The sequence below is a fragment of the Arvicola amphibius genome, chromosome 8 (assembly GCF_903992535.2).
Source record: "Arvicola amphibius chromosome 8, mArvAmp1.2, whole genome shotgun sequence".
Taxonomy (NCBI): domain Eukaryota; kingdom Metazoa; phylum Chordata; class Mammalia; order Rodentia; family Cricetidae; genus Arvicola; species Arvicola amphibius.
The window spans coordinates 46,418,935-46,443,742 of NC_052054.1; the positions used below are offsets into that span (position 1 = coordinate 46,418,935).

General features: G+C 36.8%; 1 protein-coding gene across 1 annotated transcript; it reads right to left on the reverse strand.

Annotated features, from left to right (window-relative positions):
• Nucleotides 1-395: 395 nt before the first annotated feature.
• LOC119820785 (amine sulfotransferase-like) lies at nucleotides 396-24,105 on the reverse strand. Its single transcript, XM_038339394.2, has 6 exons — nucleotides 23,956-24,105; nucleotides 18,220-18,371; nucleotides 17,097-17,305; nucleotides 9,197-9,323; nucleotides 7,877-7,971; nucleotides 396-1,332 (listed from the first exon to the last, which is right to left on the reverse strand). Exons 2-6 carry the CDS (start codon nucleotides 18,359-18,361, stop codon nucleotides 1,276-1,278), a joined length of 630 nt encoding a protein of 209 aa, XP_038195322.1. The 5' UTR covers nucleotides 18,362-18,371; nucleotides 23,956-24,105; the 3' UTR covers nucleotides 396-1,275.
• Between the last annotated feature and the right edge of the window lie 703 nt (nucleotides 24,106-24,808).

Here is a 24,808-nt window from a genome sequence, read left to right on the forward strand (position 1 = left end):
AGGTTTTTAGCAAATTAAGTCAAGGCTACATAGAGCTTCAGAGCAGTTATCATTGTAATTTTACTGAGTAGGAATTTGAAATGATCACTACACTAGTTAAAATGAAAACAGCCATTTAGGATCCTTAGTTGTCTGAGAGGATGATATTATTGTTTGCATTTAGAACGGATGGTGGGCTATCATGTGTAAGACATTTAGGCTTGCTGAGGAATAAGGTGTGAGAATCGATGTTAAGTGGCAGAAGAGACAAAATAAAAGAGTTCCTGAAAATATAAAAAACCCAGCAATATTTAAATATAAACTAATTCTCACAGCAATGATAAGTTAAAAGGGTATCAAGAGGGAGATATTCATTCTTACCCGTATCTCTGGGCATATAATGAGATCATAATAAGTTTATTGCCTATTTACTTTATTGAATTCATGTCAGATAAAGTTATTAAGATATCACTCTAATTTTTATGATGAAAAAATCTCACACATGAGGAAGCAGCATTTTAAACTTCGTTTTCAATATAAGCAGACAGCATATTACTTGTTCAATATCCTAGGAAAATAGTAAATAATATTGTTCTTGTCTGAGCAGTGCATCACCATGTCTGTAATCCTAGCTTTCAGGGAGCATGTGCAGAAGAGGCAGGAGGATTATGAATTTAAGGTAGCTGTGGTTGCTCAGACTACACTGAGAAACACACATTCTCTCTCTCTCTTAGAAACACACACACACACACACACACACACACACACACACACACAAACCCAACAAAACAAAACAAAACAAAACGAAAAACCAAAATAAATCAAAAAACAAAAAACCCATCATCAAGAAAACAATAGCACAATATCAATTAGAGTCTTAACTTCTAACACATCTATTGCCTAGGACAAGACTGCTGACATCCTTTAAAAATTGAGTTGTGTTGCCTAAAACGTAAAAAAATTAAATTTATTTCGTAATTGAAATTGTCAGATTTTTAACTAAAACTACTACAGACCCTTCAGGTTCTGTTTTCCAAAATGCTTGATGCTTCCAAATGTCATCATCACCTGGTGCAATACTTTAGAAACACATATTATTTCTCCAAAGTACTCCAGGAAAACTCATCGTTTTTTTGTTTTTGCCTCTACAGACTAGTAAATTTCACCTTTGCGGAGGAATGTTCCTTGATCATTTCTTGTCCCAATTTCCTTTTTTATAATATCGTCATAATTTGCTCGCGGGTCAGATTTCATGTTCTGAAACGTAGCTTGTCTCACAACAGCATCCACATCTTCTTAACTCAGTTCTTTCTCCAGAAAACTGCAGATTTTGAGCACTGAGCCCCTGAGGTCCTGAAAATGTCATGGGTTGAGAAGTTACTGACCTTTTAATGGAGGTGTGAGTTACAGCCCAATGTGTAACATGAACAGGTAGGATTTACTTTTTGGAATGCAAAGATTGTTCAACACATGAAAACATCATAGAAACAGGGTGAAGAAAAACTGAAATTATTATTTATTGTAATTGATACAGAATAAACCATTAATAAATCACAGCTCTTTTGAGACTCTGTAGCCTAAGCTGGCCTGGAATGCAGTATGTAGTCTATGCTGCTCTCAAAGTTAGGCATGGTATTCCTTTCGTAGTGTCCCATGGGCTGGGATTAGAGGTAGCAGCTACTACACCTGTCTCAATATCATTGTAAAATAAAAGCATCAGCAAATGAGCAGAAGAACTCAGGTACCTCCATTCAAAACACTGCATTCAATATTTTTGGCTAGAAACATACTTGGTTGAGAAGAATATGATCATTTTTATCTGATGTCTGCAATCAGTCAGATGTTACTATAAATATATTTAATATATTACTGGGAAATAATAGGCAGATAATTTAGTCAAGAAAGAGAAACATAGCATCTAAATTACAGGCAAAGAAGTAAAATTTTCTCTGTAAAATGGATGGCAGTATGATCTCAAATGTAACACAAAAAACTAGGGATAGCAAAGCATCTGCTAGAACAGTAAGATTTTACAAAGCTGTGAGATATAAATCAAACCAACACACAAATATTAGTTGAAATTATAAATACTAGTGATGAGTAATGCTAAAGTAAGGTAAAAAATACATGAACTTTGGAATGGTAGGATTAAAAAACTTAAGAATAAATGGAGAAAATGTTAGAGACAGATCCATTAAAACCAACAAAACATTGATGAAAGAAAAAGAAACAGAAACAAACAAAACAGCATCCTACACTCATGAATTGGAGGACAGTTATTATTCATTCATTTGTTTGTTTTTTTGCACTAGGATTTCTCTGAAGTTTTGGAGCCTGTCCTGGATCTCACTCTGTAGACCAGGCTGGTCTTGAACTCACAGAAATACCTTGCTTCTGCCTCCTGAGTGCTTGGATTAAAGTGTGCGCCACCACTGCCCAGCTGAGGACAGTTATTTTTAAAGATGCTATACAAACTAATCCACAATTTCTATGTAGTTTATAACAAAATTGCTGTGTTTTTTCATTTTTGCAAAAAGAAAAGAAGGGAAGAAAAGAAGTCTGTGCAAAATTCATATGAAATTTTGACACCTCATAGGAGCTAGTTCTTTCTTTCAACATGTGTGCCTCAAGGATTGCAGTTAGCTCATCAGGACTGACAGGAAACCCTTTACCTACTAAACCATCTCAATGCACAAGAAGTATTTGAATGTCACGATAATTCTAACAGTATGGTTATGACTTGAATACAGAAATGCACCAACAGAACAGACTAGACTTCCCAGGAAATAATTTCTCACTTATAGTGGATAAATAATTTTTGATAGGGGATACCATGAATGTTAAGTGGGAAAGGTCATTCATTTCCACAAATGTTCTTGGTAAATCAGATGTCCATAAGCTGAATTCTCACCTTACAATGTATTACATTGTATTTCATTACAAACTAATGAAAATTGGCCAAACATAAAAGCAAGGGTCTAAACTATGATGCTCTTAGAGAGAGTTAAAGGGAATGATTTACTGCACAGGATTTCACAGTTGTGTTCTGAATATCCCTCCACAATTATAGAGACATGGGGGAATGATTTACATTATAGGATTTCACAGTGGTGTCTGGGATACATCTGTAGAAGTACAGACAGCCAGAAAAATAGTTACTAAATTGATTATACTAAATTTAGCAATGCCTTTATAAAAAATGACAGATTCAAGGAAGTGAAAAGTTTACCTATAGAATTGGAGCAATATTTATGTCATTTATCTGATATAGGATTACCCTCAGAAATCCGCAACAAAATCAACCTAACTAAAGCTTTAAATAAACTATTCTCAAAGGGAGTCTAGAACCACAGGAGAAAAATGCTCTCTGTCACTAGTCATTTGGGAAGTGGAAACCGACAAAAGGAGCTCACCACTTGTGTCCTATTATGAAGACGATTCCTTATTAGATGACAGAAAATCATAAGCACTGGTGCTGCTGGTAGAAATATAAGTGGTTCATTTGCAAAGGGAACTTATGACGCTGACTTCACAAAAGAAAAGCAGAATCACTGTATGATTCAGCAACTCCACCTCTGGCTTTCACTTCTGATTCCAAACAGTTGAACCCAAAATCTCTGAAACATTTGTGCATTCATATTCACAGCATCAGTATGCACAACAGCTAAGATGTGGAAACAAACCAAACTTATACAGATTATAGAACATAAATACAATGGGATGTGCAGACAGAGAGAGGGAATTCTGATATATGATGCAATAAGCCTTGATGACATTGAGGACATCACAGAAAGTCAATAAAAATACAGCCGCATGTCTCCACTCATGCCAGGTACTAAGCTTGAAGAAATTAGTGCAGGAAGAACATAGCGAGGTTATTTTTATGACCAAGAGGAGAAAAATAAGAAGTTATGGTTTAAATCCATCCTAGGATTCAGCCTGCCAAAAAGAATTTGGATAGTGGACATGACAAATAGTTACGTAACAAGTCATGATAGTGAAATGGCACATTTCACGTTATGGATTTTAAAATCATAATTAAGAGTGCAATTGGGGTTAATAACCTGAGTAGGAGTATAGTAGTTGTTTATGACAGATTAGTTTTACCCAGAGAAGTTGTGACATTCTTCATGATAAAAAAGCACTACCCCAAATTCATGAACAAAAAATAATATATAGGAATGAACACATGGATTTCTTTTGTAGATGTAAAAATAAATATTGATTAAGAGAAGCTTGAAATCCCTTCCATATTTAATGAAAGTTGAGCTTCTAAGGAGTCTATATATTTAATACAAAAAAACAGAGATGGGTTTACATCTGGTGACCAGATTCTTTAGGGCCCTGCTAAGATGACTTGAGTACATTAGTTTCCATCTTTGTGTGTGGTAATTTGAGGAAAAAACTTAGAGTATTGTAGTTAATAAAATAATAGGATCCTAATGCTAAGTGATTTACACAAATGGCTTTGATGCACAATGACTGACCACAAAACCAAGAGCAGAAAGAACATGAAAAACAGAGCAATGCAGCTGAAAGAAAGAAAAAAGATAATAGAAATCTCAGTGAATAGTTTTAGTACAAGCTTCAACTCAAATGAACTCAGCAAAATCAAACATGGAGCCAGGAGTAGGAGCAAACTCTCAGAATAATAAAGAATGGAAAGTCAAAGATGTTGGCCCCTGATTTTGGCTCTCTTAGGTGAGGTGACACACACCTTTAATTCCAGGATTCAGGAGGTGGAAGCAATTGGATCTCTGTAAATTCAAGGCCACGCTGGTATAAGTAAAGTTCTAGACAGCTTTGACTACATAGTGAGAAGCTATCTCAATAAAAGGAACAAATTAACAAAAATATAGGGAGTTTTGTATGTGATACAGTTCATTAGATTCCTGTGACTTTCACGTTCTTTGTGCAGGATAGGATTTTAGCAAAAGAGACATTTCTTCAATCCCCCCGCTTTCTCTGTTCATAATTCTAAGACACATTTTATGAAAGAGCAAACTGTTTTTCTTATAAATCTAGGAACACCTCTCTGATTTCCCCCATATTCAATCTGCAGTGGCTACTACACTAAGGCACATAATACAGATGCAATTTTTACTTCGACCAGTTGGAACATATAAAGGAAAAATAAAAACAAAGGGGAAGGAAAAATTAAGTCCCTCAGATCCCAGAAGGATTTGTCATTAAGTGGATTCTGATGTCTTTTCAGGTAAATTAAAATATCTAGATTATTTTGTTTGTTCATTTTAAAAGAAAACATGTGGGAAAGACAAGCATTCAGTTCAAGAAGTTATGAATCATAATTCTACCATGTATTTAGAGAACAGAAATATGTAGGTTATTTTAGAACCCCACCAACTGTATCTCTTCCTAATAGTAAGCCTTATCTTTTCTCCAAACAATGTTCTCATCGATGAGGATAACTTTTGTTATACCCGTGCTTTTGTCCCATAAATAGGAATCTTTTAATACTTCATTCTATCCATGACTTTTTTTTGAGACAAGGTTTCTCTGTAGCTTTGATGCCTGTCCTGGAACTAGCTCTTGTAGACCAGGTTGGCCTTGAACTAACAGAGATCCACACGCCTCTGCCTCCTGAATGCTGGGAATTAAAGGCATGCACCACCACTGCCCGGCTCGTGAACTTGTTCTTGAGAAAGAAAAACAGAACTGTTCCTGTATAGTCACAAAGTTCCTAGGGATGGCCCTTCTCAGTCAGTAAATAACCAAACTGTCTGAAATGAACTGGTTTATTGTCTTAGTGCGGTAATCATTGGAGAAGCAAGCGTGAAGGTTTATATAAAAATTACAAAGGTTATTTTGCAGCAATGGACAAGGAAGACACCAAAGCTATCTTAACTTTGGTGGAAATATAATTGCTAGAGAATATTGGGAGTTTTCTCTCTCTTTAAAAAATATTGATGTCAATTATAATTATGGGCATGATGTGTGAGTATAGTCAGTAGATAAATCTTCACTTTTATTTTGCCTACTCACATTTACCTTTTTCACTTTTAAACTCATGGTAGGGAATGATATTCCAAAGAAACTAATTTTGTTCCATTGCTATGTTTTTTTATAACTCTTAATGTCTCTTCATTACCTTGGAATTACAGAAATAATCATTAGCATGACCCACAGATCTTGTGCAGTCCTGACTCCTGTCTCACATATTAGATTTTTGTTCCCCGCCCCACACCTTTGATGTTCAAGTCCCTTCCTTACTTGGTTTTAAGTACTGTATTGTTTCAAATAAAATTATTCTTGTGTTTTGCTTTTACCCATTTTGTTTTTGTTAATTTATATTTACTAACTTGTAAATCCCGTGTCACATTTACCCCCCCCACCCCAAAAAGTCATTATCTTCAGTTATACCAGAAAACTTTGTATGAATGCTGACATCATATTTGGCATTTCTTTAATAACTACACTTACTAGTCTAAAATCTCTAAAAGTTTAAAAATCATAAGTGTGTGTGTGTATGTGTGTGTGTGTGTGTGTGTGTGTATTAGCACACGTGCGCGTGTATGAATGTGAGCATGCATCGTGCTTGCTGCATGATGGGAGCTTGTGCCATGGTGCATGGGTGGAGCTCAGAAGACAAATTTAAGGAGTTATTTCTGGCTTTCCACCTTTATATGAGGATTGAATTTGGGTTGTCAGGCACACATTGGAAGCCCCTTTACCCACTTTGCCCTGTCACCAGCTAAGATACACTAATGGATTTTTTACTTTGGGTATTTGTTTTTTGACTGTTTGTCTTCCTTGTTAACTCATGGATTCTACAAAAAGATAAGTCCTTGTTTACTCTTGTTTTGCAGCCTGTCACAGGGAAGATATTCACTTATTTTTCTTGAATTAATATATCAATAAGTACCAGAATTTGGTGAACTTTAACTCTCTTTTCTTTGATTTAAAGATACTGTTTAATTGTGAACAATCAAAAAATATTCTCTAGATTCATTTGAGAGTTGCTCCAAGATTATTTAAAAAAAACAGAGAACTTGTCCCATCAGTCAAAATATTGTCTGTGGCTTTAATTTTTCACATTTTATAGCAGTTACATGCCTCACTGCTGTTTGCTGGCCTTTAGTAGTGAGCACGGGAAACTATAGTAAAGTGGGTTATCATGTCAGCTCTAGCCTCCCTGAGAATATAGCCAAAGGAAATGAAGTCACCATTCAAAACCTTACTGTTATCTAGTGTTATTGCTATACATCTTCAACTACAAGACATGGACTTGGCCTAATGTCTACCACCAGATGAAAGAGTAAAGAATTTATAATATATATCATATACAAGTAGCAATATAAAATATATTATTCAGATATAAAAATGAAATAAAATTCTGTCATCTGCAGTAAAATGTATGAAATTAAGGACATCAGGTTAAGTTAATAAGCTAGACAATGAGACAAATTTCTTGTGTTTTCTTATATGTTGAAACTTAAAAGTCAACCTTAAACTACTTTTAAGTGTTTTTTTTGTATTAGCAGTAATTGGGGAAGGTCTGAGGGGGAAGAAAGGAATGCCAGAAGTGTGACAAGATAAGATCAATGCATATTCTATTCATGGGCAAGAATATAACATCAAATTCCTCTAATGAATGTAGTTAACATGTGCTAATAAAGTTTTTAATTATGGAAGCCATTGGTGCTGTGAAGTTTAGGGGTTGCCTTTGATACATAAGAAGGGATCACAAATGATGACTTCACAGGGAGAAGAGAGTATAGAAGAAGTCCAGAGAATTATGTAGAGGCTGGACATTAGGAATCATCTCCAAAAAAAAGCCCAAAGAAGAATTAAAGATATCAAAGAAGATATCTTAGAGAATGTGATTTCAATCTAGAGAAGAACTGTGTAAAAGAAATCATTTAAAAATACAACTTACCTTCTTCATATCTTCATAGCTCAGGAACATAATGTTGAAGTCATGTCTGTGTTCATACCAGCCTCTAATGTGGTCAAACCAATTGCTTCCTACCACTGGGAAGAAAAGTAACAAGTGAGAATGCCAAGCTGTGTGTCCATGTAGTGGACAAAAATCTCTGAACCTTTTTCTCTGGTTTGGAATTTTTAGAAATAAAATGGAGAGCCTGCGATGGAAATCTATATCTTTATTTTTAAAATGTTTAGTGGTTTGGGAGAACAATTACCTGACATTTATAGAAACCTGTCTATATAATGTTTCTACAGGAGTATGAAAGAAATAATAGAAAATAAAGGGCCTGAGGCTACCTGTGGCTTTAAGGCACACTGGTTCTTTTTCTACTTCTCCACAGAGGTCACATGTCTCTGTTTTTCCTATTATTCACTGTCTTCAGTGGTCAGAATCTATCATCTTATAAGCAAGTGAAATTCTGACTCTACGAGTGATGTGATGTGGGATAATGCTCTTGTGCCCTATAAAGATTTGTCACTTGTATTGGTTTAATAAAATGCTGATTGGCCAGTATCCACGCAGGAAGTATAAGTGGAGCAGCCACACTAGGAGAATTCTGGAAAGAGGAAAGGCAGAGATAGTCGTCATCCAGAGGAAGCAAGATGAAAATGCTGCACTGAGAAAAGGTACCAAGTCATGTAGTTTAATATATAGAAGAATTATGGCTTAATTTGGGCTGTAAGAGCTAGTTAATAATAAGGTTGATCTAACAGGCCAAACGGTTTATGTAATTAATATAAACCTCTGTGTTTTGGGGGGAGACTGAATGACTTCTGTCTACAGTGTTGAGCCTCTTTCCTTAATTAATCCACATATGTAGTAGAATGAACAATTTTACTGCTGCAGTATAAAGCCATAAACAGGCTCATGCAAAACATACAACCACCCTCAGCATTTGCTCTGACAGAATGGATTATTCTACCTTTGCACTAGTTGGAAGTAATTGATAGAATATCCATAAACCAAAATAGTTTTTACATCACATGCCTTTGTAATCCTGGCAATCTTCTAATGGTGCAAAAAGATAGAAAACCCAGTTGATAGCATATGGAGCTGAAATACCATTGTCACTAGAGATAAGTTCTTTGTGTTTTGTGTTTTGTTTGTCTGATATTGTTTTTCTTGTCTAGTATTTTGTTGTTGTTGTTTCTTTAAAAAAGTAATGCCCTGCTCCATTTCTTTAAGTTATGTTCTGTAAGTCTGAGAATTTGACTTACTGTTACCTTTTGTGTGATTCATTTGAGTCTGGGTTGATTAATTAATACTTACCTCTTCCATCTAGAAATGTTTGCATAAATGTTTCTATAGTATTTGAGGCTTCAAGTATAACCATCAAATTTGAATAATGAAAGTAGGAGGTCAAAACATCTTTAGGATTTCTGTAGACATAAAGAATCTGTAGATAGAATTATGGAATTATTTCTTTAAGCAAATCTTTGTTATGCTTAGAAGTTTTAAAATACAATTTTATAATATTTGATTGTGACAATAGTGTAATTATTTCTTCTAGTCTTTGAGCTGTACAAAGTCAAGTGTTTATTATTTATATTTTGGTGTTCCAGAGAGTACTGTAATAAACAACCTTTCTCTATGGCATTTCATGTTTAACTATGTAGCTCAAAAGGAGGTCAAGATCATAATGGGTACACCCACTAAAACAGTTGACCTGAGCTAATGGTAACTCACCAACTCCAGCCCAACATGGAAGGAATAAGCATATGTCCCATTTAGTGGGGCTGACAGTTGTATGGCTGGGGCAGTCTGAGCGGCCAGTGGCAGTGGCACCAGGATTTATTCCTACTGCTTGTACTGGATTTTTGGGAAACTTTTCTCTTTGGATGGATACCTTGCTCAATCTAGATAGAGTAGGGAGGGCCTTGGACTTTGCCCAAAGCAATGTACCTTGCCCTTTCTGAGGAGTGGTTGGGGAGTGAGCAGTGGTAAATTGAGTGAATGGGAGGACGGGAGGGATTGAAGATAAAACAAAACTAATAATCATATTGGTATAACTAGTAATCTACTTATAATCTCCAAAAATGAGTTTTTCCTTCATATCTCTCAGAAAATTAATTTAAACATGAGTTAAGAGCATAAGTAGTATAAAAACTCACATAGAAATAATAATCTGTGGCCACCTGTCCACAACATTAAAACCTGGGTATCTACTGCAGGAGGAGGAGCTCATGCCAGCTTTGGCTACATGAAATACTCCCTTAAAAAAGGAAATAATGTAAGGGAGGGAGGAAAAGAATAAGAAAGAAAAGCCAAAACCCAAAGAACATATCTCATAAACCTCTTAAAGAAAGTCAAGAATACCATGAAAAAAACAATCAAACAAGTGAAGGAAATGGTTCAAGACTTGAAAATTCAAATAGAGGCAATAAAGAAAACAAAAACTGAGGAAATTCTAAATGTGGAAAATCAGGGTAAATGAGCAGGAACTACAAATGCAAGCATAACCAACAGAAAGAAAGAGATGGGAGAGAGAATCTTGGGCATTGAATATAAAATAGAGAAAATAGATTCATTGGTCTAAAAAGAAGTTTAATCCAAAAAATTCTTAGCACAAAACATCCAGGAAATCAACGATACTATGAAACAACAAAACCTAAAAATAAAAGGAATTGAAGAAGAATACCAGCTCAAAGGCATAGAAAATATTCAACAAAATCGTAGAAAACTCTCCCACCCTAAGGAAGGAAATGCCTATGAAGGTACAAGAAACATACAGAACACCCATTACATTAGACCCCCCCAAAAAATCAGAACACTAAACATACAGAATAAAGAAAGAATATTAAGAGCTACAAAAGAAAAAGGACAAGTAACATAAAATGGCAAACTTATCAGAATTCCTCAGTGGAAATTCTTAAAGCTAGGAGGTCCTTGGCAGATGTTCTGCAGACACTAAGAGACCAGATTCCAGACCAGACTACTATACCCAGCAAAGCTCTCAATTACCATAGACAGAGAAAATAAGATATTCTGCAACAAACCCAAGTTAAACAATACTTATCCACAAATCCAGCCCTACAGAAAGTAATAGAAGAAAATACCCAACCAACAGAAGCTAGTAGCACCCACAAGAATCACAGGTAATAGGTAACCTCACACCAGCAAACCCCAAAAGAAAGCATACAAACACTACCACTACCACCACCAAAACCAAATATAATAACAATTAACAATTAGCAATTAACAATCACTAGTCATTGATATCTCCTAATATAAGTGGTCTCAATTCACTTATGAAAAGAGGCAGGCTGTCAAAATGGATACAAAAACAGGACTCATCTATCTGTGGCAGTCAAGAAACACATCTCAACCTCAAAGACAGAGATTGCCTCAGAGTAAGGGTTGTGAAAAGATTTTTCCAAGCAAATGGACTGAAGAAAGAAGCGAGTGTAACTATTCTAATAGCTAAGAAATAGATCTCAAAATAAAATTAACCAAAAGAGATGGAGAAGGACATTTCATATTCATCACAGGAAAAGTCCATCAAAATGAAGTCTCAATTATGAACACCTATGCCCCCCAAACAAGGACACCCTCATTTGTAAAAGAAATATTACTCCAGCTTAAATCACACATCAAAGCCCACACACAAATAGCGGGAAACTTCAACACTCCACTTTCACCAATGCACAGGTCTACCAGACTGAAACATAACGAGAAATAAAGAAACTAACAGACGTCGTGACTCAAATGGACTTAACAGACAGTTATAGAACATTCCACCCCAAAATAAAAGAATATACTCTCTTCTCAGCACCTCATGGAGCCTTCTCTAAAATTTACCACATACACCATTACAAAGCAAACCTTAGCAGATACAAAAAAAAAAAAAATTGGAATAACCCCCTGTGTCTTATCAGCTCACCATAACTTGCAGTTGGAATTCAACCACAATGCTAATTGTAGACAGTCTACAAATTCATGGAAATTGAACAAGGCTCAAATGAATCATCAATGGGTCAAGGAAGAAATAAAGAAAAATTAAAGACTTCCCAGAATTCAACAAAAATGAAAACACAACATACCCAAACATATGGGACAGTATGAATGCACTACTAAGAGAAAAATTTGTCTATCATGTTGATTTTCTGAAAGAACCGGCTTTTTTGTTTCATTGATTCTTTGTATTGTTCTCAGAAAGGTGTGATCTACTGGCTTCTGCTCTAACTTGACAAACTACTAATATTCTGTATTACCCTTCACCTCGGTTTCAATTAATATAGGATCATAGCCTAGGAAATTAAATGTTTATACAGGAAAAAGGCCTGAGTCACTAAAACTAGCTTCAGAGAGAAAAATTCTCACTTGAGCACCCTGCCGGAGTCAAAATCAAAGTCCCAAGAAGAGATTCCTTTATTTCAACTAGCTAGATGCTAATGCAAATCTAGCTTGCGGGTTAGTATAGCTACCAAGGCTATGTTCCCAGCCACTGGGGAACTTCACAGCCACACCTACTCTGAGACATAAGGCACCTCCTTGTCAGATTCACTGGTTTCTTGTGATTCTGAAGACACATGATTGATACTATTGTTACCACCTATAGGACTGCTAACTTGTCTGTATGCTTATAAACAGAAAGTTTTGTGGAGATCACCCCATGTTGCTGCTGCTGCTGCTGCTTCTGCTTCTTCTGCTTCTTCTTCTTCTTCTTCTTCTTCTTCTTCTTCTTCTTCTTCTTCTTCTTCTTCTTCTTCTTCTTCTTCTTCTTCTTCTTCTTCTTCTTCTCCTCCTCTTCTTCTTCTTCTTCTTCTTCTTCTTCTTCTTCTTCTTCCTCTTCCTCTTCCTCCTCCTCCTCCCTCCTCCCCCTCCCCCCTCCCCTCCTCCTCTTCCTCCTCCTCCTCCTTCTTCTTCCTCCTCCTCCTCCTCCCCCCTCCCCTCCCCATCTCCTTCCCCTCCCCTCCCCCTCCTCCTCCTCCTTCTTCTTCCTCCTCTTCCTCCTCCTCCTTCTTTTTCTCACTGTTTCTTCATTTCAAGGAATAAAGAACATGCAGTGGTAATGTACATGAGTTGATTTATTAGTTTTACCCTCATATCCAATTAGCCAGGTTTTTGCCTGCTATAGTGAATCTTTCTGGATCCTGCCAGGTTTAATGTGCCTAACCCCAAAATAAACCTCTATACAATAGGGAAAGTTCAACATTTGAAAATCTGTCATTTTAATTTACCATATAAATAGACTACAAAAAACCACAATCATCTCATTAGATGCTGAAAAAGCCTTCAACAAAACCCAATACCTCTTCATGATAAAGGTCTTTGAGAGATTAGGGTTACAAAGAACATACCTAAACATAATAAAGGCAACATACACCAAGCCAACAGCCACCATAAAATTAAGTGAAGAGAAACTCAAAGTGATTCTACTAAAATCAGGAAAAAAACAAGGCTGTCCACTTCCTCCATATCTGTTCTATTGAAGTTGATATTCTGACAATAGCAATAAAACAACAAAAGAAAACCAAGAGGAAATGTGTTGGAAGGGAAGAAGTCAAACTTTCACTATTTGCAGATCATATGATAGTATAATAAGTGACCCCAAAAATTTTATCCAGGAACTCCTACAGCTGATAAACATCTTCAATAATGTGGCAGGACATAAGATTAACCAAAAATATCAGTGACCCTCCTATATACAAATGATAAATGGGCTGAGAAAGAAATAAGAGAAACATCACCCTTTACAATAGCCACAGACAACATGAAATATCTTGAGTAACCAAAGAAGTGAAAGATCTGTATGACAAGAACTTTAATAGGTTTTGGAAGAAAGAAATTGAAGAAGATATTAGAAAATGGAAAATCAAAAAAAAACCCATGCTCTCGGTTACTTAGGATTAACATAGTAATATTTTGGCAATATTACCAAAAGCAATCTACAGATTCAATGAAATAGCCATCAAAATCCCAACACAATTCTCCACAAAGCTTCAAAGAACAGTACCCCTTCATATGAAAAAAAAAACCCAAAATCTCAGGATAGCTTAAACAGCCCTGTATACAAAAGGAACTTCTGGATGCATCACCATCTCTGACTTCAGGCTCTACTATAGAGGTACACTATTAGAAACAGCTTGATATTGGCATAAAAACAGACATGTGGATAAATGGAATAAAATTGAAGACCCTGATACTATTCCACACACCTATGAACATTTTGTTTTTGACAAAGAAGCCAAAACTTTACAATGGAAAAAAGAAGGCATCTTTAACAAATGGTTCTGGCATAACTAGATGCTGACATATAGAAGAATGCAAATATACCCATATCTATAACATGTACAAAACTCAAATCCAAATGAATCAAAGACCAAATCCAGTTACACTGAACCTGATAGTAGAGAATGTGAGAAATAGCCTTGAGCATATTTGTGCAAGAGACCACTTTCTAAATATTACACCAGTAGCACAGACTCTGAGAAAAACAATCAATAAATCAGACCTACTGATACTGAGAATCTTCTGTAAGACAAAACAGCAGCCTACAGAATAGGAAAAGATCACCAATTCCACATCTGATGGATGACCTCCAATAAATGTAAAGAACTCAAGAAACAAGACACCAAAACACCAAACATTCCAATTAAAAATGGGGTACAGATTTAAACAGAATTATCAACAGAAAAACCTCAAATGTCCAAAAGTGTAGTGGGGAGCTGCGGGCCGGCTGCCTTCCACCACCCAGCTCCCAGCCGTCGGCTAGCTTATGCCCCAAAATAACAACACACAAATTGTGTTCTTTTAAACACTGCCTGGCCCATTATTTTCAGCCTCTTTCTCACATCTTGACTAACCCATATCTAATAATCTGTGTAACACCATGAGTGGTGTCTTACCGGGGAAGATTCAGCATGTCTGACCTGGTGGCTTGCTCCATCGCATCTGGCCTCTCTGAGGAGAGTCATGGCAGTCTCACTTAGGAGAGGAGTGCCATCTGACTGAGCCATCTACCTCACTTCCTTCTTCCTGTTCTGTCTACTCCACCCACCTAAGGGCCGGTCTATCAGATGGGCCAGGCACTTTCTTTATTAATTATCCAATGAAATCATCAGATAGATAGAAGACACACCTACATCACAAAAGACATTTAAGGATTTGCTCAACATGCTTAGCCATCGGGAAAATACAAAGCAAAATAACTCAGAGATACCATCTTACACCTATCAGAATGGTTAAGATCATAAACACTGATGACTCCACATTATGCTAGAGATGATGTGGAGTAAGGCAAACACTCCTCTGTTGCTGGAGGGACTGAAAACTTACATAGCCACTTTGGAAATCACTATGTCAGTTTCTTAGAATGTTTGTAATCAATCTACCTCAAGACCTTGTAATACTATTCTTGGGCATATACCCAAAGGATGCACAATCATAACACAAGGACATTTGCTCAACTATGTTCAAAGCAGCATTTTTCATAAGAGTCAGAACCTGGAAACAACTTAGATGTCTATCAATTGAAGAATGGATAAAGAAATTGTGTTATATTTTCACAATGGAGTATTACTCAGTGGTAAAAAAAATGACATCTTGAAATTTGCAGGCAAATGGATAGAACTAGATAAAAATCATCCTTAGTGAGGTGTTCCAGGTCCAGAAACACAGACATGGTATGTAGTCATTCTTAAGTGGATATTAGATGTAATCAAAGGATAACCAAGCTACAATCCACAATCCTAGAGAATCTAGGTAAAAGGGAAACTCTAAGAGGGACACACATGGAGGGACCTAAGAAGGAAAATATTAAGATCTTCTGGGTAAACTGGGAGGAGGATAGAAGGGAGGAGTTGAGGGATAGGAACATAAGGAATCAACAAGACCGAGTTAGAGGAGAACAATGAGGAAGTTATCTTGTTAGAGGAAGTTAGGGAGAAGAAACCTGGTACTAGAAAAATTCTCAGGAATCCACGAGGACTACTCTATCCCAGACTCCTAGTAATAGTGGAGAGGGTGTCTGAAAGGGCCTTCCCTTTTATTCAGATTAATGACTACCCTAATTGTCATCATAGATCCTACATCTAGTAACTGATGGAAGCAGATACAGTGACCCACAGTCAAACACTCAGCTGAGCTCCTGGGGTTCATTTGAAGAGAGGGAGGATGGATCAAAATAACAAGGGAGGTAAAAAGCATGATGGGAAATCCCATAGAGATAGCTGACCTGAACAAGTGGGAACTCAGAGACTATAGACTGACAGGTGGGGAACCTGCATGGGACTGAACTAGACCCTCTAAATGTGGGTGACAAATATGTGGTTTGATCTTTTGGAGGGGGCCCTGGCAGTCACACCAGGACCTATCCCACGTGCATGAATCTGCTTTTCAGAGTCAGTTCCCTATATTGGGATACCTTACTCAGGCTTGATATTAGGGGTAGGGGCTTGCTCCTGCCTCAAGTTAGTATTCCAGACCTTGTTGATTTCTGAAGGAAGGCCTTTCTCCCTCTGAGAAGTGGATGGGTTATGGTAAGAGGGGAGTGGGGGATGGAAGAAAAGATTAGAGGGGGAACCGGTGTTGGTATATAAAGATGAAAATTAATTTTTAACAAAAATATGAAAAATAACAATAGGAAGAAAAATGAGTTTTATAAAGCTAAAATTAAGAATGTTGATGATGAAAACATAAACAATGGGGATGAAGTAAAACTGATTCATATCTAGAAGTGATAGAAAGTAAACTGACCAGAAGAATGTAGTAAAATATTGGGCTAATGATAGACCCTTTCCACACAAACAAAAATAATGAATGCCAATAAACATCCTACATGGTTACTTCCACTATAAGGATGAGGATGCAAATTAAGATACATTTGAGACACCTCTTCCTAGATGCCATGTTTATAAACATCTAAAATTCTGATATGTAAAGTTACTAGGGAAACTCTAAGAAGTCATCTATTGGGCATTTCTGCAAGAAATGACAAATACACTTTCTTCAGAATTACTGCACCTCCTCTGAATGAGGAGTACTCTGGTCACTGTGGCTCTGCAGCTCCTTTCATGGGTGTGGGTTCTAGGGAAGCTGGTGGGAGAGTACCAGGAGACACACTCAAGAATGTTCATAGCAGCGGTATCACAGTGACAAAACATTGGAATAGGCAGTATTAGAGAAGGCATTTCATGGGTACAGTAAGTCAATAAGCTCTATGACATACTTTGACTTTTTTGTTCTTGAAAGCTTTTGGCACTAAATAATACGGGAGGTGGGAACAAAAGATACGAGGTGATGGCATTTTGGCAAAGTCCACATTATGATTATTGTATTCAAAGAATGGTGCTCTGTCTATTGTTTGGATGTTTTCAGTGTTGTTCCGGTAGCCCTCAAAATAAATCAGGCTGAGGATCTGCTGTGTCCAGACAGTACCTGTAAAAACAAATAAAAATCCCATTTTCAATCCTAAAGTAGGTTTTAATAATGAATACCAACAGTAATGTCATCCATTTTACAAATAATTTGAAGCTCTCTTTTCCTTTAGCACCCCAGGCATGCTTGGACATGCCCCCTTTTTCATTCCCCTTTGTCTGTAGTGAACACTCAAGTCAGTAAGACTAAACTCTACAACTCTTTGTTCCCTTCTCACTTACAAAGATGCGGTTATTGGTAATGAGAATCTAGATAACTCTTGTAGTATTGTTGAAATGACAGTGTGTGGAAAGGAGAATATTTATGCACTTATTATCAAACCAAAATACCAGGCAGGTGTGGCACACACCTTTAATCCCTGCAACTGTGAGGCAGAGGTAGATGGATCTCTGTGAGTTCGAAGCCAGCCTGGTCTACAAGAGCTAGGTTCAGGACAGGTTCCAAAGTGACAGAGAAACCCTATCTTGAAAAAACAAAATAAAATTGATGTGAGAGTCCCCTATGTGTGCTGTGATTACCATTAATGAATAAAGAATCTGGCTTGGCCTCTTAATAGAGCAAAACTTAGGTAGGTAGGGAGGACTGGACTGAATGCTGGGAGAAAGAATGGTGGTGTCTAGGACATGCCATAGCTCCTCTGTCGGAGATAGATATGCCAAAACTGCTGGCAGGCCATGACCTTGTGATGATATACAGATTAATAGAAATGGGTTTAATTAAGATGTAAGAGTGAGCAAAAAAGAAGCTAGAGCTAATGAGCCAAGCAGTGATTTAATTAATACAGTTACTGTATGATTATTTTAGTTCTGGGCAGCTGGGATGAACAAGCAGTTCCCTGCAACACAAAATAAACAAAACAAACAAACAAACCAACAACAAAGATGAATGCCATATGACCTATTTATGCCACTCACCAGATTTTGGATATGTGACTATGAAGACATCATCATCTCTAATTTCCTGATCCTCCATGTTTTCCACTATGTTCATTTTAACTAAAGTTCTTTCAAAGTTATAGCCTCTGAAGTTAAGTAAATATTCATTTTGATTGTCCATAGTGATTTACCTAGAAGCAAAAATTACAAAATTTTTTTCACTATCATAGTATTTTCCAATAGTGAGTAATGCTTTTGGGTGGTCTACATGTGCAAAGCACCACTGAAATGTCCCTCACATATTAATATTTACTATAATAAGCACTTACATATGCTATATTATTTAAATGTAAAAGAATCTTATGTTACTACATTTTTATTATCACTCTATAAAATATGAAGAAACAAACATATCAGGAAGTCAGAAAGATTTTTTTGTAATTCCAGATGGAAAAGGTGATCTTAATTCTGAACATACACATGTGGAAATTAGGGTACAGACAATGCAACCAACCAAGTTATTCAAGGTTATCTAGCTTGTCAAGTTAGAAAGAAGACAGCAAACAATTGGGGCAGAGTACATGTTTGTAACTGAAATGTTTCTTTGTAAAATAAATTTTAATTTTTTATATAGGAGCCATATTATACAGGTCCATATATCTACATTGTATGGCAGCCATAATTCTGGGCAACCTTCAGGGCACAATTTGTACCTGCCACACAGAAGGTGGTCACCTAACCCTTTTAGACAACCTGATGCCATCCTAAACAAAAGGTTAGGATATTCTAATGTCACTCTGCTCCTTCTATTGTAATTTAGGAGGTTACATGAGGAAGAGGTGTTAATTCAGTCTACATGACAGAGCAGCCATAGCTGTGGAAGTAACCTAACTTATTAAGACCTGCTACCCAGGAAACAGAATGCTAATGATTTCTCCCTCAGTTTTCCTTTTGATATAAAAGCTGTTTGGTTAATAAATGTGGGTTATCTTTAGGATTTGAATGAGTCCTGTGACTCCCTCCTGATATTGCCCTATGAACTGTGCCTCAATTATTCCCATGCCTCCACTCTGGTTCAAGAAATAATTTTTGTTGTGGTTGGACCTGGATATAGTGGTATCCAATGTGGAGCTGATCAGTGAACCCTAAAAAACACTGAAGAAGTGACCAGATGTATGGAGGAGAATTTGAGGAACCCATTAGAAAATTGTACCACAGGTGGATATGTGAGTAGTGAGCACTCAGAAATAAAGAATGGAGTTTTAAAAAGCATAGAATAAAGCAGGACAATAAAATTGGGAGTAAAAAGTTTGTAAATATATTGAACTATGGGTGAAAGAAGAAGCAATAAAATAGCATACAGTTGATTGGAGATATTTTAAAGGATAGAGGAGCAAGAGATCAGCAACATCAGATACAGGATTTTTTAAAAAAATTATAGAGCAGCTATGTCCTTGGTGTTCTGAGTGCAGGACTTTATATGCCATGACATGGAAAGAAGTTGTGATAAAGATTCAACAATATTACTGTAATTATGGATCACAAAGCATCCATGTAGATACACTTTATTTCTGGATCCTAATAAAGGAAAGGTTGGACTAAAATCCTGTATACCAGGAGATACTTCTCTCTGAGTCAGTTAGAAGGGAGACAATACCCTTTGCACCACCAGAGGAGTTATTAGATGCTTTTTACAGAACTGAGTGGTTAAAATCATTCAGAGCCTAATGAATTAGAGCACCATAAAGAGGAGTCTTCATCTCCCTCATTAATAACCAGCAATGCTGAAAGACAGAAAAATGATAATGAGGTTCAGAAGGAGCTAAAAGGCTTGAAAAAGTTGGTAACCTCACGATAGCAGAGACTAGAAACTTTATGGATCCAGGACTCTTGCCAAAAGAGTAATTCTCTTCCTACTGTAATAACTGGTTTAGATTCACCTATGGTACAAAATGCTCTGAAGGTGAGGCAAATACCTAACAATAATAATGAATCTCCTTTACAAGCTTGTATCAGAGAAGCCACTAACAGAGGGGAAGAGATGCAAAGATTTCAATTGTATCCTGTAATAGAACAAAGAGATGCTCAAGAGAATTTGCTTGGGATACATACTTTCCTATCATTTATGTTACCCAAAGAATTAAAAACTGACTGAGCTCAGTATGGCCCAATGGCCCCATTTACCCAAATGCTATTAAAAATATAGCAATAGAAGTTCTGCCATTATGGGATTGGAAACAGGTAGCCAAAGCTTGCCTGTCAAGAGGAAACTATCTATTGTTTAAACCAAATTTGCAGAACAATGCCAGGCCACAGCTGAGAGAAACAGGGCTCAGCAGGTTCCTATTTCATATGAAATGTTCACAGGTGAGGGACCTTATACAGGGGCAGATCAGCCATTAGACTTTGATATGGCAGTGTATGTCCAAATTAGTGCAGTGGCCAAGAAGGCCTGAAATAGACTTCCATCATCAAAAGAAAAGACTGAGAAATTGTCTAGTATAAGACAGAAACCTGTAACAGAAAGGGCTGCTTGTTTGTGCTGGCTGACCACAACCGAAATAACCTCACAGAAATTGTATTAATTAAATTACTGCTTGGCCCATTAGCTGTAACTTCTTATTGGCTAACTATTGCACTCTAATTTAACCCATTTCTATTAATCTGTATTATCACCATAGGTCCTGGCCTACCAGCAAAGTTCCAGCACTTCTATCTCTGGCGGCAGATTCATGGTATCTTCCTGACTCCTCCCTTCTTCCTCCCAGCATTCAGTTCCATCTTCCCCACCTACCAAAATTCTACCTTATCAACAGGCCAAGGCAGTTTCTTTATTTATTAACCAATGAAAGCAACACGTAGACAGAAGGCCCTCCCACACCAGGGACCAGATGAATTATTTCAGGACTTTGTTTCCAGACTAACACAGGCATCTAATAAGTTGATTCGAGACACAGAAGCAAGGCAGTTAAAAATTAAACAGCTAGGCTTTGAGAATGCTAATGCTATATGTAAGGTGGCTCTAAGACCTTGTAGAAAGCAGAATAACATTACAGATTATATCTGAATTTGCAACGATATTGGTCTATCATATACACAGGGAATGGCCATAGCTGCTGCCTTGCACAGAAAGACAATTAATGATGTCTTATCCCAGCGGAGAGATCTAGGCCCAGGGAGCATGCAAGCTACAGGACTTCCTGGAAGCTGTTTTGGATGTGGTCTTATGGGGCATCAGGTCAGACAATGTAAGAGCTGTTTAGCTAATAAACGCAGGCCGACCTCAGGATTTGAGTGAAGCATGAGATTCCTTCCTGAAATCACCGTGCGGACTGTGCCTCAATTATTCCCAACCCCTCTCTGGCTCAAGAAATAATTTATAGCAGGGTTGGACCCTGACATCCTTATACTTTTCTTATGACAATAATAAATTCCTTAAGGACTATACTTTGAGTCTTCTCTTCCTAGAAAATGGATAACCTGAGATCTCTGTGTAGCATTTCTGAGACATGGCATCAGGTTTGTCCTCTCTCTCTCTCTCTCTCTCTCTCTCTCTCTCTCTCATTATTTTCTTAGGGTTTCTTAACATGGAATGGCCTGGACATGGGGGTGGCTCCTGCTTCAGCATCCTGACTGCTAGGATTATTTTACGTTTTCTGTTTGTATGTGTTTACTGTTTTCCTTTTCCTTCTCCTTCTGGCTGGTGCTGACTTATCTTCCTTCTCATCTTTACTGTTCCTCACTCCTTTTGGCTTTTCCCTCTTCTAATGTTTCTGTTCCTCGAACTTGAATTACTAGTCTTACTTGCTTCTCTCCTGTCCATGTCTCCTTTATCCAGCACTGTTCCTTTATTATTTAAGTTGAGAGAGTTACTTGTTTTTAACTAGTTATTACTTTGTTTTCCTTATGGACCCACACACCAGGTGTGGCTATTTCTCGAGTCTTCTGCTCTTGAAGTAGAATTGAAGCTTGGTCCACCCAAGAGTGTCACATTTATTAAACATGGGGATTTTGATTTGGTCTAATCTGATTTCATTGGAGTTCTTTGCATTGGTATACCAGCTTTTCTTAAGATTAAACCAAACTGTAAGGTTTTCTGAAAAGGACTCCAAAAGCTAAGAGAATAAAACAACTAACAAATGGAAGTTAAAGAGTTTCTACACACCAAAGAAGCAATTAATTCAGTGAACATAAAGCCTAGTGAGAAAAGTTGTTGCTTGATATACATGTTATATCTAGAATTTATAAAAACAACTAAAACAAAAACCCATGACTGTAAAAAAAAAAAAAAAAAAGCAAAAGCCCAATCTAGAAATAGAGTAATGGAATGAAACTTCTGTATCTTTATGCTTTATCTCATTTCTTGACGTGATATTTTCTGATACGTAAAAACCACATACAAATGAGGTTCTGGGTGAAGAAAGGAGATTGGCAGTAGGAGTAGGAGGAAGGGAAATAAAAGTAGTATGTAGGTAGACATGTTCAAAATGCATGAAAAATTAATGCTTGAATGATATTGTCTTTATGAAACTTGGTGCAATGAAGATATCCCACTAACTACAAATAATAGCCAGTTCTGTTTGCACTAATATCTCAGTTTGTGATGTATTGTCATAAGAAATATGAATAGGTATAAACTAGTAAGAAATACAACAAAAATAAATGATTAACTTAAAATATGTAAACATATTATTTGATAGACTAAAATAGATATATTTCACCTATTAGTAATTACTAGCAAAATTTCAATATCATATAACAAAAAGTTTTCAACAGTTAGATTTTTGATTAATTACTGCTTTTTATCTGCAATTAACCTCAAGAATGCAATAGCTAAAATAAAATGACAAGCTATGCTAATTCAACAAATTTACTTTCATTCAGAGAGAGAGAGAGAGAGAGAGAGAGAGAGAGAGAGAGAGAGAGAGAGGAGAGAACTCAAGGACGGATTATATTTTGAACAATTTAGTGCAGGCAAGTGTTTATATAGGGTCTGTCAGATAAATCTCTACTTAATGCTTATATAGGTAAGAGGATGTCACAGGTTCAAATAACATTAGAATGATTTATTTCAGATGCTTATTCTCAAAGAATTCTGGTGTACGTTAAGAAAATAAATGCTTTAAAGTCTAAAAACTACAGTTCTGTCTAAATTGCATTCCAGCAAACAACATTTAATCTCTTTGAAACCATCTAAGTTACTTGACCAATGTAAGTCATGGTTTTGATTTCTGCAGAGAGGAAACATAATGTCCTGTGTGAAACCTTTGGAAGTTGTTAATTAAGTACAATTGAAAGATGCAATCTGGGTCTTAAGCCTTAAGCCTTAGTGATTATATTTCTTTGAGGCAAGTACAGGCAGCCTGACTAATGAGCAATGGGAGCAGAATACCTGAAGTTTGTTAACAAATAATGGTCAAGATGGTAGGTGAAGGAATATGTTGACACTGGCTTCATAAATTTCCCACCAAGTCATCTACCTACTCCCTACATTATCATTGTGATTTCCAAAAAGTCTGGTCAATGAGCAGTGTGTTGGACTGCCTCTAAACGCACACTGAAAGAAAGAAACTCAGGTAGTCTGTCTTTTACAGTATTAAGAGAGAATTTTAAGAATCATGTCTCCATATAGAACCTTGATATTAGTGTTGTAACATGGTGTTTATTTCCTAATCATCATTTAAGTCCAAAGAAAGGAGAAAGGCAGAAAATTCAAGAGAAAAGAATAAATAAGGCAGGCAGAAGGGAAAATGAGGCTTGAAAGATGTCATTTACCTTTACTTGTGGCTGCAGATCAGCTGCGGAAACAAAACCAAGTCAGCTCAACTGATAAGAATGGCAGGTATCAAAGGGTTGCTGAGGTACAACTAGGCTTGACAGAGTTTGTTTTGGCAGGTGCATAGTGAACTAGGGAAGGCACGAGTACTCAGCCTTGATAAATTGGGTAAAAGTTGACTTTTGTAAAAACCTATCATATTCCTCCAGGAACCACAGACAACCACCTGAAAACCAAGTTCATATTTACTCAGTTACTGAAATCACCAAGTAAACATAAGATGTATTTAAAAGGGACAGCTACAATGTGCTTTAATGCCCCCCTTGAATAAAAGGTAATCCAGGCTGTCTGGGGTTCTGGGCCTGGTTCCATTCCTCAAGGTTTTATCTTCAGTCTCCCATGCCCCTGTCTTGTTGTTCATCAAGCACATCTCTTCTGTTAGAAACAGTTTGTAGTAACACAGAACTCAGTGGTTTCATAACCCTCCTGAGTAAATAAATTCATTTGCAAATTCTCAAAGTGCCCCTTTTTAGCAATGCTTTTCCAATCTGTCTATTTTCTTATTAGTACACATAACCTGCATTTTATTTTCTACAGTAGTAGGCATTTGCCCCAGTTCTGTCCTTCCATCTTCTCTCATCTCTTAATCCATTCTTCCATCTTCTCTTTCCTACATAAGCTGCAATTTAATGATGATTCACAGGTTCCCACAAAACACAGAATTTGACCCCAGAAAAGATTCTTAATCTATTTAAAACTTTTCCTGACAAGGGAATAGGACATAATCTGAGGGTAATTTAATCTTCTATACCTCAAGGCTATTCCTAAGTTCTCAGTGTTGCAAACTGAAGC

Coding starts and splice junctions, on each gene's coding strand:
- LOC119820785 (XM_038339394.2), bottom strand. CDS start 18,361: ATGGACAATCAAAATGAATATTTACTTAACTTCAGAGGCTATAACTTT. Junction 17,306..18,219: donor AGTCACATATCCAAAATCTG/GTGAGTGGCATA, acceptor TTGTTTTTACAG/GTACTGTCTGGACACAGCAG. Junction 9,324..17,096: donor TCAAGAACAAAAAAGTCAAA/GTATGTCATAGA, acceptor TTCTATCTACAG/ATTCTTTATGTCTACAGAAA.